Consider the following 19,899-nt stretch of genomic DNA (forward strand, 5'->3'; position numbering starts at 1 on the left):
TTTTTATATATATATTTAAAGAACTGGTGAAACTCTCACTGTCAAAAGCGACCTCCCAAATCACTTCGACTTGAAATTTCAAGTTAATTTTTTAGAGGTTTGTGTTATTAAGCTGAAATTTTGAGGTAATCTGAAACTTTGACTTATGTGTTTCATTTTGGGGTTTTTTGTTTTTTTAGAGGCAGACTCAAATTCCCATATAGGACAATCGAAAGCTGACAGGAACTCTGGGAAAGAGTGTGGGGGAATAACACACTGGAGGTAGTCTGGGGCAACCTTGAACCCATACCTCTACAGTAGCCTTTTGCATATGGGTCACCTGCTCAACCAAGTGAGCTATACAGTAGAATCACCCCAGTGCTATTTATACTTAAAGCATAATCATAATTCATGTATTACGTAGTCTGTACTCTAACAGGCTTCTTTAAACCCAGTATAATTACTACATTGTGGAACTCAGTGAAAGAAAGGAATGTATTAAATAGACATCGAGTTCTCGTGAAGTCAAGTCAGTTGTTTCGCTGGTCTTATGAAAGCAGTTTCTGTTTCAGAGAGGCACTTTTTAAAAGGAAATGAAGTATGGATATAAACAAAATTCTTTGAGTTTATTAACTGTGTAGTAGGGTTTGGTTTCTAGCAGCTCAGCAGACTGAGTTATTAGAGAAGTTCCAGACTTGCCCCTCATAAATTGACTTTATTTTTTTGCTGCAGCTTTATTTCACAAATATACAACTTGACTGTATAATAATTCATACATTTTATTGTATAAAATTTCAGCATCTATTGAGGCGCAACACAAAGCAGCTGAACATTATAGTGGTAACTCTGAAAACAGGATACATTGTCAAGACAACAATTAAGATGCTGCAGTACAACCATCCAGTGCAGCTCAAGTGCTCAAATGAAAACATGGCTTTGGTCTTACATATATTTTTATATAATAGCATAATTTATGTTTTTAATCCACAGCTAAGAGTCCTGATTGGTCCCCTTGTTGGTACCACCAGACTCAAAGGATGTCCTCTCTCCTTGTGGGGCTTAGGATGCTTGGGGTTTGCACTCGCTGAGCACCTCCTGCATCTTCTCCTGGATGTCCTGCACCCTGCCAGTCCACTTCTCGCGCACTTCATCTTCGTCGTCCTCTGTAACAGCTGTGTAGCCCATGAGGGCGATGAGCCCCATGTGGAAGAGGTGGGCGATGTGTGAACAGCGGCGCTCCATGATTTCTCGGTCGCCCTCACAGTGGTCAAAGTACACTTTCAGCAGCGGTTTTGCGAACAGCGTTTGTTTAGTCATCACGCCACGATAATACACATCCAGGCTCATGTCAGACTTGTCCCTCTCATAAATCTTCTCAAAGGTCTCCATGTGGCGCGTGGCGTTGGCTGGATCTTTCTTCACCTGCGCCACCATGCTGTTGAAGGCGCTGTACTGGTGCTTGATGTACTCCTCGTACTTGCCGTAGGTTTCGTTCACCTCGTCAATGTGGATCTTCTTCAGGCATTCCTGATTCTTCTGAGAGATGCTCTGCAGTTTGGTGTGGATCGCCTGGAAGTCCTTCTCCAGAGGATGACCCTCTTCGTCCATCAGGCCCTTGCGAGCCACTCCAACCAGGGAAGAGACAACACCAAAGATGGGGTCAATGGAGGAGGCGAAGGAGGAAACCTTCTCCACACAGCACAACACTTTGGCTGCGGTCTTCTTGATTTGTGCTGCATCAGCCATCACTGCTGTTTTTCTTCTGCCACGTTAAAAGTGCACACAGAGTGAATCTGGAGAGACAGAACAAAAGATTTTAAGGTTAAACAGACTAATTCTTATACAGCACCTTTCTGCTCTATTTGAGCACTTAAAGTGCTTTCTTCTTAAAAGCTTCATTCACCAAAAAACTTTTCACCTAATATTCACACACTGACACTGGATCGAAAACATCTGGCGCAATTAAGGGTTTACTATACTCCCCAAGGTTGCTTTGATATCCAGACTAGAGGAGTCAGGGATTGAACCACCAATCTTTCAACTGGTAGATGGCCTGCTGTACTTACTGACCCAGCAAAACTGTATCCATACTGTGCTAGAGCGTATGACCACACCAGCTTTAACTCTGAACTGAGTCGCAAATCCCTCTTTTTCTTATGGCTGCTCCTGTCACTCATCCAAGTAACTTCTTCAGAAGTCACTTGGATGATTGACTACATGTTTCTCCCACTGAAAACGCTACGTCCAGATGAATAGAATCCCCTTTTTGACATGTTTGTTAACTATTTTATCATTTTGCTGCCACTACAATTAGATACCCTTCCAAAAAAAAATCACCCGCTGGAATGAAAACCTGCTCATGTTTTGCACCTAACAGGTGTGTTAAGTCACAAGCTTTCTCACAGGCCAACTAAAAACAAGCTAACTGCTGGCATACACACGTCACCAGCTGCTGCCTATACACCATATCGTGTAGAGTAATACTAAAAGGTGTCATCTTACACTTAATGTTATGGGCAACATGTGACAGTGAAGGCATGTGTCATTACTGATAAACCTTTTGGTGTTTTCTAAGTTTTTCATTGAATTTGATCCTTAAAAAATAAAAACACAAGGAAGAATGTTGTTAACAAAGTAAAAGTCCAGTTCAGTGATACTTCATATGTGACAGAGCACAAAAAAGACCAACAAATAATTACATCTATGATACGTGAGCAACAAACTTTTCTCATTTTATGTCAAAAAAAGTTACAAATTCTTAGAACACTTGTAACAACATATAGTTTAAGTTTAAAGAGAAGTATTCAGCTAAAATGAAACAAGCATCGTTTTATAATTTCAATCACCGGCATTTTGTTTGCAGTAAAGCACAAAAAATACATTTTTAGGCAAAAAAATATGTTAAAGACTCAAAGATGATCAATTCTTAATGAAATAAAGAAGGATATAAGCGAATTCTTTCATTTAGGAAGCATAAACCGAGACATTTTACTGAATGATTACTTACCACATCAGTGTAAATGTTCATCTGTGAAACTATGCATCCACATCTAATAGCAGTGCGTCTTTGTCATACTTGTAGCATTAATCATCAATCTCAATGTTGTCGTGCTGGAAAAATAACTCAGGGAAAACAGTAGGTGTGTCTATTTGTAGTAACACTAGAAAGACTGGAAACAAAGAAATGGCTCCAGGTTGTGAACTTCAGTAGATCATCTACTGAGCACTTTCAGTCACTCCCAGAAGCTATTTCTTTTTGCAGCTTTAACCTAAACCCAGTCTCGGGATCGTGGTGCTGTTTGTTTCCAAGCTTGTTTCTCTCATTTCCTGATTCTCTGCCTCTCCTACATGAATGACCTTGGCATGCTGCTATCAGTCCCAGCTGACTCACTTTCAAATAGACTCTAAACACCCTTCAGATCAGAGATTGTGAAGCACAGAAGGCAGATGTTTACTCACCAAAGATAAAACTGCTGGTATTCCTCAGTCTACTGCAGCCGTCTGGCTTTGCCTTCCACCATTTTCCACCCTATAGTCAAATAAGGACAACCCCTTCCTGCCAAATAAGGGAGCAGATACAAGGAAGTGAGTCATGCGTGCTCTGTGCTGATTGGCTGAGAGAGTCCATCTAAAAACACTGTGGCTGAAGCTCCTACCACAGGCTGGAACACCAGCCCTTGTTGCCTTTTGTCATTGTTTTAATCATATGTTCACACACCTTCAACCCGTTTGGGTGACGAGATACTACCGAAATTATCAGTGAAATGAAGTGAAATGCATCATCGCGCCTAATGAGCAGAAACAAATGTCTCCCTATTGTATTTGCTGCTTATGTGTATTAGTATCAGTATCGTCACGCAAAAAATATTTATGCATTGTGTTTGCATTCATTCGTTCATTCATTTTTCAGGATGTGAGTTCAGACAAATAACAAAGGAAAACCTGTGTTTCTGGAAATGGCTTTGTTTACTAGTGAAAAAGAACAGTTCAAGATACAGTATCACTGCCTGCTGACAGCAGCTTTCATTTGAATATTTTTCATACTAGTCACATAAAACTTACGTACATACTTTTATTTATTTAATTGTTTCGGTATGTTTTTAGCATTTCACCACATTTGAGACACAAAACTATATTTAAAAAAAATATATTCACACACTAAGGGTTTAGGAGGGTGCGTGTGTGTGTGTGTGTGTGTGTGTGTGTGTGTGTGTGTGTGTGTGTGTGTGTGTGTGTGGCCCCTCGCCGTACCATACAGAGCATGACTTCTTATCAACCTCTCCAGTCACCACATACAGGATGCGACCTTTCAACGAACTAAGATGTGTAAAAAGCAGAAGTGAGCGGTCCTGCACCTTAGATGAACAGAACCTTGTGGTTTCTAAATGTGTAAGGGAAAATTATAGCAACGAAGCTGCTTCTTCCATCATAGAAAAATAAAACCTAAGAAGGAGAAACACTTTATCAGCACACACATACAAACAATGGTTATATATATCTTAGCACAAATGGCAATCTCAAAAGCATCAACTCTAATAGACACAACAGTCAGGAGCTCAACTTAAGAGCACAAATAAGTCCAAGCATGTCTTTTATTTTTACTTTTTTATATTGAAAGACTTTTGTGATGTATTTTTCTGTATAAAGTTCTACTTGATGGTTAGTCAGAGACAATATTACCATTAATTTAATTTTAACATTAAACTTTCAGGATTTTCTGTCTCTGTTTGTTCGCATTCACCTGAAACTTCCTCTGGACACACCCTGAAGTCTTTGGTTAACCTTCCTAAGACAACACGAGTTTATTCACACGGTTACAGCGTATGTCTTACACACATTCTGTATGAAGTACTTTATTTCATGTTTAAGTTTACGTAGGAATACCTAAACCTTGAAAATAACTTTGGCACTCTCAGGTGGTCATATGAAGGATGAACTATTGCCCTGAAGACAATCAGCTGTCCCATCACAGATAGACTGGGCTTCTTTTAAAAAAGGCTAAAAAAACAAAACAAAACATAATAGTATATGATTAAAACAAGCATTTCCACCTTAGACTATATTTGAAACATCCTTGAAGTCAACATAAAGTCACCCACTGGGATGTAGACTTCTGTCCAAAACCTGGAATCTGCCTTTTTAGCTTGTTTTGGAGCCACAGGTGGACTGCTATCTTATCAGGTAATACCACTAGGAGTACATACAAAGTAATTTAAGATCACAGTCAACATCTCACACTGGGTCAAAGGCCAGGGAATAAAAGTGTGTTTTTAAACCAGATTACAAACCAACAAGTGAATCCACAATTTTCGAGCCACAACTTCAAAAGCTCTGTCCCTTCTGAGTTTGAGTTGCATCTTTGAAACAAGCAAAAGCTGCTCTGCTGTTCTGCTGACCTGAGACAATGGGTGGGATATACTACTGGGTCTAAACAACACAGCCTCTGTCTTGTTGTCATTAAAATTCAAATGATTTAGTGTCACCCATCTCCTTATGTTGATAAGGCAGAGGGTGGACAGAGTATGCACCAGTGTGCCTAAGTGCAAAATAAACTTGACATTTGTCTGCATAAATATTATGTTTCCAGAAAATAGTGCCAAGTGACAGCAGGTATAAAGAGAAAAGGAGAGGGCCAAGACTGGAACACTTCCAGAATTGCATTGTTCATCTAGGAAGGACTTTAATGGGCTGTAGACAATTTTTTCCAGGAGGAGACAAAAAAGAGACATGATAGGTAGATTGAAGTTTGATAAAAACAGTATGGTGAAAGCCAGATATTTTCAACAAGGGCAAATAATATACAAGTTATACTGAAAGTTATTAACAAGCATCATTAGCCATAGACCCAAACCACTTTTTGTATTTGTCCATAAACATGTTTATTTCACCTGTAAAGTAACGTGAAACTCTGTGGGCACTGACTATTGACTTGCATTTGGAGCCACTGAGTGGCCATTACACAAACTGCAGTTTTTGGCTCCATTTGATATTTTCTGCTTGTTTTCACAAGGAAACTATATACAACTAAAATGAAACACTGACAGTAATAAAATCTTATAAACACTGAACATTAAACACTCCATCTCCACTGAATATCTGAGTAAAAAGCAGCATCCACATTAATTCATCTTTAAAGTATGGTGTTAAAGTTACAGGGGGAAGTTCCACTTAAATTAAGAGACATTTAAGATACTTCTTGTTCCTTTATATTACAGTTTTCTTCCATTTCAACGTGTCATCCATCACTTATTAACCAAGACTAAATTTGTCAGTGAGTAAATACGGCTATTCTGAGTAAGGTTGTCTCTCTGAATAAGATTATTTCCAGTAAAAACTAGTTTCCAAAAAGCACATGTCAGCTATTTGAGAGATTGTGGGTTCTTTAATCTTTACAACTGGACAGACTTCAAAAGCGACAATATTGTAATGCTCCTTTCATTTTTGCATGTTCTTCTGATCTTCTTCTCATGGTTCCATTTATTAATAATTCTCCACTCTTTCTTTCACTTACAGAGCTGTTGATGCTTTCCTGGACTACATGCAGTGTGTGCTGGAGAAGCAGCTCCTCTATAGTTATATTTGATCTAAATCTTGTGTATATTCACCGGGCTGTGCCAGGTGAATTTGTTATGTTTCACTCAAATTCACCTGGCGTCAAATATTTATTCAAAACTGCAGGAATTTCTGTTCTACACGCTCTGGATTGGTGGTATGTAGAGACAGCTAAGCAAACATGATTAAACGAGACAAGGACTAGGCTGTTGTGCAATGTTTGACTGTGATATGAGACAAATCGAGTAAACATCTGCAGATTTTTCCACATGTTTACACACTCTTCAGATACATCTTAGAATGAGTTAAAAATATATTTGAATAAAAGAGTCATCAGTTGTGTCTAAAGAGAACCTAATATCCTAATTTTCAACACTATATAGTGTTAATTCTTGAAATTCTCAGAATAAATTATGTTACACTGGCCCTGTGTGTGGCCCTTAAGTTCATCCACTGCATGAAACCAAAGAAATGTTTGGGCTCCTCCCTCTTTATGCCTACTTTCTTTTGATTGGCTGTTTCTTTTAAACAGAAGGTTTGGACAGCTCCTATATCCTGACAGCCAAAAATGTGTGCATGTGATATTTGGGTTATCCCCCTAAGTGACATCATGCAAAATCATGATTATTAAAAAAAAATAAAATGTTGAACCAGAGTGTCTGTAGCAGTCTTTTTGGCTCACAGGGGTCATTATTCAAAATTTTGACCATGTGTAGCATTAGCATCTGCCACTGTAACAGCATATATTTGACAGAAAAAAAGGACGTTGCATAACAGGTCTCCTTTAAAGTTTGACAATTAAAATCTTGCACTTTATCTGAGGGTATGATGTGCCTTCTCTTCTTAATAAGAACTGGAAGTAACCATTATTAGGCCTCCCTCCTATAACTGAATTAAAGCCCACCTCACGGCCTTCAATGCAGTTTGTGCAGATCTTTCCTTGTTAGCATTTTCCATTCAATCCATTTAAGTTCTCCTGAAATTTTCATTCCAATATTAACACTGGGGTTATATTAACTTATGAAGACTGATAAACGCTGTGAGAAGTCACTCAGCTGTAGCATGATTGCATACAACTGACTTGTACCAAAGAAACATGATAATTTCTCTGTTTTTATTCTCTATTTTAAAACATAATTCAGACAAAAATTAAAGTCTTAGAATATATAAAAACACATATAAAAGAGGATTTTTCATCCACTTCTTTGGCATTATTTTCATTATGCTTCTGGACCACAGTATATGAGGGACAGTTACCCCTCGCACTGACGCTCCCACCCACCCTCACACATGCACAGTGCTGCACTCCCACCCCTCAACTCCTCCTCTGTATTAGTTCCCACAGTAATCTCCCAGATCACCACATTTTGCCTCTGACACCTCCACTCCCCGCTCTCCCTGTTCGATACTCCCAGGACGTTTCTGGACTGGACCGAGGACGGACCCCCAGCTCGTTTCAGGTAAGAACAGAAGCAAACAGCGAGGCACATCAGCAGGTTTGACACAGCAGCTGTGGATGTTTGGTTCAGCTTTGGGATTAGAAAGGTTTAAGCCTGCCATTGAAATGGGCCACGGGGTTGAGCAGACGTCGACCTCGAGCTGGTTCAGAATCAGTTTCTACTGTTCTACTGTTACAGTTTTACTGCTTTTTAGATTGGCGTGTTTTCATGATGGGAACAGCACTTCAGCTTCTGTTTTCTGTTTGTTTTTTACATGTTTCTCATCCAACAATAAATAATTGACCATAAAAAAAACCTTGTCCTTCAGACAATGGATTTAAGCTAGCACTTGTAATGAGGAGTTTATTACAGACAATATTTTAAATAAATGTATTTTTCAGTGATTTTTTTTTGTGAAAAAAAGAGCTTGCCTTATTTTAATGAGCAAATTTTTAATAAGTCAGCGTGTTTATTTGGATGGCTGCTCCAAACACGTCATTTTTTAAATGCAAGATTTTTTGATTTTTCTTTAAGTTTTTGTTGCACTGCTTTTTTTTTCTTTTTTCTTTTTAATGGGTCATTTCTATCATTACATTAAACTGGATCTTAGTATTTTTCATGCTGTTAAATTTTAATCTGTTTCCAGAACTGGAAAATCAGAAATGAGGAACAACATGAGACAAGATCCAGTGAAAATGCACAAGTTGTTAATTGAGCTGATGGTCCTGCTGGGGTGAGTAAGTCAAAAAGGGGCTACTTACCCACAACAAATATTCTGAGTGCTAATATATTTCCATTTTAGGTTTTAGTCCAGTTCAGTGCAACTTTTATTTCTTATTGCACCGACAATTCAGAACATCAAGCACACACAATAAATCAGAAGAAAAAAAAGGGTGAAAAATCACAGGCTTTAAGCTTAAACCACAATCTATGAAATAAAATAAGAAGTACATTTCTGTATGCATGGTCAGTGTGTGTGGAGAGCAAAGAAACCCATGCTGTAGCAGAGCCAAAGGGGACGTCCAATACCAATCATGAAAAGGGTGGCACATTTGACCAATCACAATTATGGAGAAATGTACTGACAGCAGTGTATGTGTGTAAGGAAAATATGAAAGGGTTAAACACACAATATAACACAGCCAAACCAGCAGTGTGAGTGTGTTTGAAGAAAAGTGCTGTACAGTAACTTTAAGTGCTTCTATCAGTAAAACTGGGAGAGAGTCAATATTTCAAAGGTTCTGTCATGTTTGAGCCAAAGACAGCCTTGGAAAATAGAAGCAGTTAAAAGATTTATTAATACAGCAGTATATTTAAATACAGCAGCACTGATTTTTTCCAATTTTGAGAAGCCAGGAGCAGGAATTGCACATCAAGGACAAAGAAGAGACAGCATGAACAATTGAAAATGAAGACTGACACAAGAACTGAGTTTAAAATTTAACAAGAGCATTACCACTGACAAAAATTGACCAACCTGGTAACAGTTGAGAAGGAAAGCTGTTCTAAATGCTGTGGTGAAGATTAGATGATGGGAGACAGCTGTGCAGCCCCACTGCAGCTGGGCACTCCTCTCTGAGGTCCTACAACCAACCAGTGGAACTTCATGAGAACTGGCGATGAGAAAGACAGAGAGTTAGAAGTACAGAGAGGGAGCGTGGCCAGAAGAAGGCCACTGGCCTCCATGACCATGAAGTTTTAGAATCACATATATAAAACAAGAAAAAAAAGTAAAATTATTTGCAGGAATGAAAGAATAAAGTTTCATCTAAGATTCTGTTTTCATTTGTCTCGTCTTCATCTCCTCACCCCTTAATGGCCATGGCAGATGGTTGCCCCTCCCTGAGCCTGGTTCTAATGGGAATTTCTTCCTGTCAAAAGGGAGTTTTTCCTTTCCACTGTGACCAAGTACTTTTTGATAAAGGGTCATCTGATTGTTGGGGTTTTCTCTGTATTATTGTAAGATTTTATTATCTTACAATACACAAATACTTTGGTAACTATTGAAAATGATTTAGAACACCCTACTTTCCACACAATTACTGAGAATTCAGTGGTCAATAGTTGATGATTTCATACCTTCAGAGTTCGGATTTTAATCTTTTAATCTTTATTTTAATCTTTATTCTGGAATACCACATCCTCCTGTGTAGTATTGAAAACCCAGGATTAATCCTGAAGTTACCTGGATAATTTTAAATACTGGTGTAGTGTAGGCCTAAGGACTGTCCCATGGGGCAACTGTGGCTCAGGTGGATTGATTCCTGACTCTGCACCTGAGAGCAAAAATTTGAGAAGCCCTGTACTAGATAAGTTATTTTATCTGTCTGTGTTTTAGAGTCATTAGTTTGAGTAACGGTGCAATCCAGAGGCCTGACTATGATGACACACCCAACCCAGAGTTCCTCAACCCGGCCTGGATGGCCAGCATCCCTGATGATCGGCTGCTGTCAGAGATCACCATGCCTGGGACCCACAACACCATGGCCCTATATGGTGGTGTGTATGCAGAGTGCCAGACCTGGAGCCTGGCCTCCCAGCTCCGTGCTGGTGTTCGCTTCCTAGACATCCGTGTGCGTCACGTCAATGGAAACCTCACCATTCATCACGGGGTGTCCTACCAGCGAGCACACTTTGGGGATGTCCTGGAGGGAGTGACTGACTTCCTGCAGGAGTATCCAACTGAGACAGTGTTAATGCGTCTGAAGGAGGAGTTCAGTGAGACGGGTGACATCTATGGTGCTGTGGTAGACTACATCAATCGCTACTCTAACTGGGACCTACTGTGGCACAGCCGACTCGTGCCAACCATGAGCGAGGCTCGAGGGAAGATCATCATCCTGCAGAACTTCAATGGGCCAGATCTGGGGATGCGTTATGATTCAATGGACATAGCTGATGACTGGAAGGTCTGTCTACATTTTATACTCAAACTACCTGTGATGTCAGCAGTGTTTTATTTTCATTACCTTGCCTATGTTCCATGTGATCCTACTTGGTTTTATTTTAAATTACACTTGGTGTTCCCTGCAGGTGCCCACACTGGCACATGTGCAGGAGAAATGGCAGAGTGTCTACAACCACTTGGAGGATGCACCTTCAGGAAACAAAGCCCAGATTTTTCTCACCTTCAGCAGTGGAGCCGGAGTGTTTGCGCACCCCAGGGCCGTCGCACAAATCATCAACCCACAGCTGTACGAGTACCTGAGGGCAAAGACGGACCTGAACCAGCGCTTTGGAATCATATGCATGGACTTTCCCGCTGCCCCTATTATTCAAATGATCATTGACTTCCAATTAAAAGAGGCTTTTAAGACAGAGCAGGCCTAATAACCCAATTCTTAGCCACTTAACTTCCTCACAGACAAAGTAATTAATCAAACGTTTCAGTGCTAATATCTGACTGAGCTCAACAAAAGTAATTATGATGGAAACTTTGCCTGGGATGAAATGTCTCATTTGCGGGTCATTTGCAAAAGATTTGGGGAATAAAATAAATGCAACTCAAAAATAAATCAGAGGTGGCGCTATGTGGAGTTTTTGACACTAATGAACTGTGAAAACTGCTGACGTGTGTTGTAATTGCTGTGGAGATACTGCAGTGAACATAAATCATTAGTTAGGTCATATGGAAACTGTGATAAAGCTTAAACAACCCAACTGAGTAACACTAATGTTCTTGCACTCACAGAGTTTAACATGAGTCCAACACTTGAGCTGATATTGAGGTCTTTAGAGAAGCTTGAAACAGCCTCCTCTATGACCTCTAACAAGCGCCATACTACCAGAAATTGTTTTCATCCAGTCGCATGGTGGCAGCATTGCTTTGTGAGTGGTACTCCATCCTCCTCTGGCTTGCTGCTTACCGTAAGCAGGGAACAAGTAGCTTAACCTGTGCATCTCAGACCCACTTGAGCTGTCCAAATTTGCAGAACTTGAACCACATTTCTTAATTGAAGCTCCATTAAACAAACTCCACTGATTTTTACGCAGCAATGTTTGTTTACTACCCTTGTTTTCATGTAGAAAAGCATACTTAAAACATACTTCTGTAATAAGCGTCTGGAGATCAATGCACTACATCACTTGGGTGGAGGTAGAAACTAGGAAGCCCACGGGACCCTCATTTGCTCCATTCTCATCTCTGCAAGTAAGGAGCAGTACTGCCAACTGCACTCTCTATCACCCACAATCTCAGGCTTAACGTTTGGTGCTGGGATTGAATCATGGGTAATGTAGGCTCCTGGATTTATTTGGAATTTGATGCTTTGGTCCTACAGCCTTAAAAGGGTGCACCTTGTGCAAGCCTTTGAATCTTCTTTTTTTGTTTAAAAAAAAATTAAACAGTTTTTTTTCTAAATACTTCACCTGTATTAAAGTGCAATAATAGATTGCTGGGCTTCACCTTTAATTCAGGGATAAGAACAAATCCCCAGTGAAACCCACTTTAGCACCAGTGGTTTTAAAATGCTGCTTAAAACTCTAAACTGAAAACAAGTAGCCAGTGAGCCATAAAGATTAAACTTGCTTTAATCAACTTTTTCTAATATTCAATATTCTGTTGAAAGCTCACACCATTTTCTTGTCAGAGCAAAAAGACATAAATCAACAGAATACCTTGTATTATTCAAAGACAATCTTTGCCTGGCAAATATTTTAGTGTTGGTGGCTTTTTAGTCCCAGTCTTGACACCATTTATGCGATCAAGGTTACTTTATTTGTCCTTCTATAAAATGATATACAACAAAATTTGTTGCACTTCTGCTTAAAAAATGGTTCTCCCTGTAGTTAAAAAGTAAGAGTAATAATATAAGAGGTGAATAAGAAAGAAAATAAATAACAATAAAGTAAATCTCATACAGTCTGTAATTCAAGGTGCTAACATATGGTTTTAAAGCAGCATTCAGACTGGTGACGCCCTCTGTGTTAAAACAAATTTAAAAGCCTGGTTCTGTGTGTATTTAGTTTCCTGTATCATGTGCTTGAAGACAGAAGTTTGAAGAAATGGAGACGAGGGTGAGATGATGTTTGTTGCTTTCTGCAGCACAGTTTTAATGTTCAGCTTCTGTACAAAAACTATTTGATAGTTGAAGGTGGCAGTCAGTATTTATTGGCACGCGAGAAAAAGCTGATAGTTATAACAGGAAAGCTGATTTTCCTGTGTGCACCACATAAGCTGTCCTGTGGCTTACAATGACTTAGCCCTTGTGCTGCTTCATGATTTAACATGTACCAATTATGTCACTTCAAAATATAAAATTTAAGTCATTTTATGTTATGTATATGATTAATCTAAGAAACAGTATGGTTTACAAGATCAGTGGAAGGATTCCATGTGACTAGTTTATGTCTTAAGGAAATTTTAACAAACTGCACGTAAACTGTGTCAGATAACAGAGGCTGATTTTTATCATTATTTCCTCTTAGTGAGACACAGTGTTGCAACAGTTGCTGAAAGGCTCGGACGCATATGTCTTAACATCCTGCACTTTGCTAAGAAGTAGCTAACGGCAACTCACGTGTAGTTCTCTTATTTTCTGAATACTTGAAGATTAAAAAGGCTCCACTCACAACTGGACAGGTACCGTAGAGCTCTGCTTCTGCTTCCTCTTCATGTTATGGCTGTGACAAAACTGTGACTGTAGATATTAACCTCTCTCCACAGATGGATCTAAAGCCTCAAACTGCCTCACAAGTCGCAGGAATTGGTTAGATTAGTTTCTGCATCTCATTTTTGTCTCACTTTTTCATAATTTTACCTGTTTTACTGTTAAACCAGTCCTTTACCCTCTGTCTCTTCCTTTTTTTGTTTTTGCAGTGGTGGTGAACATTATTTGGTGGATGGTAATGATAGCAGCCATTGGACTGGGTAGGGTTTACTAATTTGACAGCTTTAGTGATCCAGTTAGTGAATACAGCACTTTTAGCATTTCGTCTATGATTGATGATGATCTTATATGGTTGTTCTGTTGCATCACAGGGGCCACACACCTGACAAGTTGCACCATACAGCCCCACATCCCCATTTACCTGATAGTGCTGGGGGCAAACAGCATCCTCTCACTGACTCTGACCTACACCAGCAGCGCCTTTGATGATGGAGCGATCTACGTCCTGTCCACAGCCTGTATGACAGTTCTTCACATCTTCAGTTTTGGCTGGTTCATAGCAGGTGTGAGAAAAAAAACCTTTCTGCACTCTTCATTTTTGCATGAAATTAGACATAAAAATCACGTGCACTTACTGGCCAATTTATTAGAAACAACTTTCTAACTGCTTGTTATTGCAAATATCTAATCAGCCAATCATATGGCTGCAACTCAGTGCACTCAGAAATGTAGACATGGTTAAAACATCCTGGTGAAATTCAAACTGAGCATCAGAATGAGGAAGAAAGGTGATTTTAAGTGACTTTGAATACAGCATGCTTGTTGGTGCCAGACGTGCTGGTCTTTTTTTGAGTATTTCTAGGGATTACAGAAAACGATTCAAAAAAGGAAAATATCCAGTGAGCAGGAGTTCTCTGAAAAAATACTTTGTGCATCCCAGAAGTAAGAGGAGAATGACCAGACTGCTTCACGCTTATAGGAAGGCAACAATAACTCGGATAACCATTAGTTGAAACCAAGGTATGCAGAAGAGCATCTTTGAATGTCAAACCTTGGAGCAGAACCTACAGCAGCAGAAAACCAAAACGGATGCCGCTCCTGTGAGCTAAGAACAGGAACTCAAATGGATAAATATTGCGTGGCATCACGAGCCTTGATTTCTACTAATCAAGACTTTGTAATGGTGTAGGGGACATTTTACTTCTTCATACAAACTGAGCATGTCATTTCCTTTTATGACCACATTGTTTGTGTCATAATAACTTGTCCATAGAGTGCATCTATAGTAAAATGGTTAATGTTGGAAATGGAAGTATTTAATCTTATTGGCATTGAGTAGTCAAAAAGAAATTTAGGAAATGCTGCATTCACAACCTGGTTGCAATGCCACACAAACACTGACACCCTTCCTTATTAGATATCAGAGACCAGTGCACACGATGTGTGGTTTTCTAGGCTCAGTGAATCTATATTTGTGGTGAAAATAAGAAACCACTCTGATTATTACTGATGGATGTGTTTGCAAGACAAATAATTTTTCCCCCTTTTTTACATTTTGCTTCATGATGCTTAGTTAAAGGATTGTGTAAAATGTTTTTGCAACTTTTACTGAGTTGTGGATCAGTTTGAAAAAATGGTTTCATAATTCTGTGTAACAAATCGGCACACAGTATCTTCCATGGTCAAGAAACAGATGACAGTGGGTTATTTGTCTCCGCCAATCAAATCTGACCAAACCACAGCCTTTAAAACTGTTGCTGCTGCGACCTTTAAAGTGAATTCATTGTTAAGGTTTCACTCAGAACTGAAGACGTTTCCCCCTGTGTGTTGTCTATCTTCACCTTACAGGCACCAGCTGGATTTATTCTGTCTATCCTCCAAACTACTTACCTGGAAACGCTCCGTACTGCCACAAGGTGACCTACCAGTTTGCGTTTGTCGTCACTACACTGGTGTGGGTCGCACTGGGTCTCATTTTCTTCTGCGGCTGTTGCTTCGGCATGCTGATCTGCTGCAGGACTGTATGTGCTAGACGTCACTTGATACCCAACCGAGGCAGTTTCTATGGTGCAATAAGTGAGTCTGCTGGTGATGTGTGATTTAAATCCTAGATTATGTCCTCAGGTATTTAAGGAAATTGTCTTTTGGCCAGTGATGCAGATTTTGATCTTCTTTCTGAGGATTGATTTTGTTTTATCACTGTGAGGGTTATTAAAGCTTTCCTCTGCAGCTGCAAACAAGAGTATTTAAAAAAGCACATTTCCAAAAGGCTACTTGATTTTTGTTTTTCTGCAGACTTCTCCCAAATGCCATAAATAAAGGTGGCTTACTGCACCATACACCAAAAAGTTTAAGGTGTTTGCTTTATGTTGCAGCAACTTGGGTTTTTTTTTTTTTGCCCTTCTCGCGCTGATGAAGTCAGACCTATTAACTGCTGAAACATCACATCCCTTTTACACGCCACCACCACCATAAGTGTGAAACTTCCTGTTTGCACCAGAAAAAAACTGTCAGTGACTCTGCAGAAGCAGCTAACAAAATGTTGGTGGTACTGGTATTTTGTGATTTTATATTCAGCTCTGCCATGTTTCTCTGAGTCATTTTTAGTGTATTTCAGTATGGTGCACAAAGAATTAACCGAACAGTGTTGCTTGAAAATAAAAGCTTCTTTTCTTTTCTTTTTCTTTTTTTTTTGCATGATTTCATGGTTTTTGAAAAGGGAAAATACTCAACAATCCGTGTTAACTTTCTATGTAGCATGAGATTAATATGATTTAGGTTTATGGGAAATTGTTGGCTTTGTCTATTTTTTACTCCATATTGTGCAATTCAGCAGTGGTAACCTGCGACTGAATCCTCTAATGTGGCCGGATGTATCACAGAAACAGTTTTAACTAAAAACCATAAACTTGTGTAACTGTCATTGCATCCAGCAAAAGCACACTGTGGACCCTGTTTTAAAAAAAAATGGAGGTCAATTACAGCGATTCAAGCTGGTGCTCCTACATACAGTATACAGTATATAGGGTGTGTATGTAGAAACCAGCGGTACGAGAGAGGCCAAATATTTCTAGGTCCAGTGTGTTTTGTTTGTGGTTGTTTGCATGTATCCAGGCGTCTCTGTGAATGTAGTGCCTTTAGTGATTAGTGTTTTTCTCTAATCTTTCTATGCAACTTTGCACTGTCCACTGCTGTAACAAAACAAATTTCCCACGCGTGGAACTAACAAAGGTTCTCTTATCTTATCTTATCTTTATATAGTAAATATATTCTAAAAAACTGAGAAAACAACAAAAACTTTGAGAATATTTTTTTTTTATTCTTCTGCTTATGTTTTGTTAACTATCTACTGCACTAAAGTCTGTATTGCAAGAATGATATTACATGTTGTTTACAATAAAATTGAATAGCCCTTTTATTTGGATTTAGGAGGTTTGCCTTGATGAATAAAATAAAAATGCTTATGCAAGAACCAGTCTCCTGCAGAGGGGGTGGACTCTGTCCCATTCTGAAGTTGGCCTTGGTGAGAGGCAGCAAGCTGGTGTGGGTATCTTAATATGAAGATTGGAGAATTTCCCAGAAGAGGTTTGTTGCCTGTGCCTTCGGGTACGGGAACCTGCCCTGACTGTTGTCTGCAATTTAGAGCTCAGTTCAGAGTACCCAGCCTTCTTGGAGTCCCTTGGCGGGGTGCTTGGGGGTGCTCCACCTGTCGCCCTACTAGGAGACTTCAATGCTCATCTGGGCAACGACAGTGAGACCTGGAGCGGCATGATTGGGAGGAACGGTCTGCTTGATCTGAACCCGAGTGGTGTTCTGTTACTGGACTTCTGCGCAAAAAACAGTTTGTCCATAACGAACAGCATGTTCAAACATAAGGGTGTCCATAAGTGCACATGGCAATAGGACACCGTAGGTCACAGGTCGATGATCGATTTTCTAATAGTATCACCAGATCTGCAGCAGTATGTTCTGGACACAAGTGAAGAGAGGAGCTGAGCTGTCAACTAATAACCACCTGGTAGCGACTTGGATCAGGTGGCAGGTGGTGATGCAGGAAGATGCTGGAAAGACCTGGTGCGCCTCAGTTTTTAGTGGCATTGTGCTGGGAGCACCTGGCAGAGGCCCCAGTTTGTGAGATCTTCAGCTCATAGAGGAATAAAGACTTTCTGACTGCCTCTAAGACAGGGGTGTCCAAAGTCCGGCCCGCGGTCCATTTTTAATTGGCTCTCAAGTAATTTTATAAATAGAATAGAAAATGGCCCGCACTTCAACTTTTGCTTGAGTGTATTGCACTTCTTAGTTTTAACTCCAGGGGGAGCTACTGTTGATCAAGGCAGTTGCTCCACCAAAAAGGACAATCACAGAAGAAATTTACCCCAAGTTACCAAGCATGGCAGAACCAAAGAAGCAAAAGGTAGAAAGTGAGTGAAGAAAATTTCAGACATGGTGGGAGAGTGAATATTTCTTCAAAGAATTCAAGGGGAAGTGTCTGTTTGATCTGCACTGAAACTGTGGCAGTTATGAAAGAGTATAATGTACGACGTCATTATGAAACCAAACATCAGGCCTATGCATCCTACACTGGTGCTGAGCGAGAGCAGAAATTAAAGCAAATGGTAGCTCTCCTGCGGGGTCAGCAACAGTATTTTTTTCGTGCTCAAATTGTCCAGGAAAAGGCTCCAATAGCAGCTATGAGGTCGCCCAACTCATGGCAAGACATGGCAAGCCTTTTTCAGATGGAGACCTCATAAAACACTGCCTCGTTAAAGTCACCAAAATAATGTGCCCGGAAAAAGTGCAGGACTTCAACAACGTCAGCATGTCCAGAAATCCAGTTGTGCCACGCATTGAAGACTGTCAGCCAACATTAAACTGCAACTGTCTGATAAAGCTGTGCTTTTGATTTTTACTCCATCGCATGCGATCCGAGCACTGATGCCACAGACACCGCACAGCTGCTAATTTATTTTTTTTTTGCGGGGAGTGGACGAGAGCACGAGCGCTTTAGGTGAGTAAAAACTACATTCCACAGTACACGTGTGTTAATAAGCATGCATGTGCAGGTACACATGCTTCAAATATCAATAATGCGCATCAATTCTGTCACTACCCTGCTTTTGCGCACCACTTTCTTATATGCGTTTTTCTTGTTAACACACAGAGTACACACCGCTGTGCACAGCGCACGCACACACAAAGTCAGCTGATCTCATCTGATGCAGATTTGCTCCTTGATCAAGTGACATTTGTCCGGATTTTTGGCACGAGTGGCGTCGGATCAGCACCGCGGCTGGATGGCCCGATTTACATACCCAGCGCAGCTGATACTCACCAGAATAATTCACTAAAATTATATGCACTCCTGTTATTAAGTCCAGTTCAGTCTGTTAATGTTGATAACCGTTTCAAACGAACGTTAATAGGTGTGTTGCTAAGCCTAAGAACTTAAATAACAAGCTTGAAATGTACCCGTCCCATTTTCCCCTTTATTGTTTTTTTCTCTGTGCGGTAAATCTTCTGTCCAAGAAGAAATCTGAGGCTGCTGTTCTGAGAATGAGCTACCAAAGCTTTTTCTGAATAAATCAATAAAGATCCATTTATGGAGAGCTGTGATGAAGGCAGTTTTGTCTTTAATTATATTCAACAATATAACACATTTGACCACTTTTAAATGATTTTTCTAACATTAATACACTACAGTTAAGGTTATATACCTAATTTCTAGTAAGTGGCCCAGCCCCTCCTATATTTTTATGTATGTGGCCCTCAGTGAAAAAAGTTTGGACACCCCTGCTCTAAGAGATTCTGGGAAAATGTGAGACGACTCAGCAGAGGAAAGGGGTGCTCCACCTGCACTGTGTATAGTGCAGGTGGAATGCTGCTGACTTCAACTGAGGATATTGTAGTGCGGTGAAAGGAATATTTGGAGAAATTCTTTAATCTGACTGATACATCTTCTATATAGGAAGCATAGTCTGGGGACGAGAGGGATGACTAGTCCATCACTGGGGGTGAGGTCACTCAGGCAGATAAACGTGACAGTCGTTAGAGTACATGTTTGAGAACAAAAATTTCCTTTGGAGACAAGAACATTTACATTCCAGATCTCCAAAAAACTCAGTTTTAAAACACATGAAAAAGTGAAAAGTCTGTTTTGTTGTAAAAATTAAGTAAAAAAGTTACTGTTGATTAAAATGTGTTAATAATTTATAGATTAATGATTAATCTCATAAATCATGACGCATTGCTTTATCCTACATAAACTGCCTTTATAAGTATCGGTATTATAGCTGCAATACAGGCAATGCACTTACTTGGTA

The 19,899-nt window shown here is 39.8% G+C and overlaps 3 protein-coding genes across 5 annotated transcripts; 2 read left to right on the forward strand and 1 right to left on the reverse strand.

Annotated features, from left to right (window-relative positions):
- Nucleotides 1–674: 674 nt before the first annotated feature.
- On the reverse strand, nucleotides 675–9,543 carry rpz2 (rapunzel 2). Of its 2 annotated transcripts, XM_031739546.2 has the most exons (3): nucleotides 9,448–9,543; nucleotides 3,439–3,535; nucleotides 675–1,772 (listed from the first exon to the last, which is right to left on the reverse strand). In XM_031739546.2, exon 3 carries the CDS (start codon nucleotides 1,723–1,725, stop codon nucleotides 1,039–1,041), a length of 687 nt encoding a protein of 228 aa, XP_031595406.1. In that variant the 5' UTR covers nucleotides 1,726–1,772; nucleotides 3,439–3,535; nucleotides 9,448–9,543; the 3' UTR covers nucleotides 675–1,038. The 2 variants fall into 2 exon arrangements, with proteins under 2 accessions (XP_031595406.1, XP_031595407.1); XM_031739547.2 differs by lacking the exons at nucleotides 3,439–3,535; nucleotides 9,448–9,543 and adding an exon at nucleotides 2,987–3,307.
- Nucleotides 7,881–11,488, forward strand: si:dkey-266f7.9 (uncharacterized protein LOC100006223 homolog). Its single transcript, XM_031739545.2, has 4 exons — nucleotides 7,881–7,991; nucleotides 8,617–8,703; nucleotides 10,309–10,879; nucleotides 11,004–11,488. The coding sequence occupies exons 2-4, from the start codon at nucleotides 8,633–8,635 to the stop codon at nucleotides 11,298–11,300; spliced, it is 939 nt and encodes a 312-aa protein (XP_031595405.1). The 5' UTR covers nucleotides 7,881–7,991; nucleotides 8,617–8,632; the 3' UTR covers nucleotides 11,301–11,488.
- A 1,443-nt stretch (nucleotides 11,489–12,931) lies between these two features.
- Nucleotides 12,932–17,003, forward strand: LOC116319988 (transmembrane protein 272-like). Of its 2 annotated transcripts, XM_031739482.2 has the most exons (6): nucleotides 12,932–12,986; nucleotides 13,398–13,551; nucleotides 13,636–13,678; nucleotides 13,789–13,839; nucleotides 13,951–14,142; nucleotides 15,428–17,003. In XM_031739482.2, exons 3-6 carry the CDS (start codon nucleotides 13,636–13,638, stop codon nucleotides 15,676–15,678), a joined length of 537 nt encoding a protein of 178 aa, XP_031595342.1. In that variant the 5' UTR covers nucleotides 12,932–12,986; nucleotides 13,398–13,551; the 3' UTR covers nucleotides 15,679–17,003. The 2 variants fall into 2 exon arrangements, with proteins under 2 accessions (XP_031595342.1, XP_039461119.1); XM_039605185.1 differs by lacking the exon at nucleotides 13,398–13,551 and having other exon boundaries at nucleotides 12,949–12,986.
- Nucleotides 17,004–19,899: the final 2,896 nt, after the last annotated feature.

This window comes from Oreochromis aureus, linkage group 22 (assembly GCF_013358895.1).
Source record: "Oreochromis aureus strain Israel breed Guangdong linkage group 22, ZZ_aureus, whole genome shotgun sequence".
Taxonomy (NCBI): Eukaryota; Metazoa; Chordata; class Actinopteri; order Cichliformes; family Cichlidae; genus Oreochromis; species Oreochromis aureus.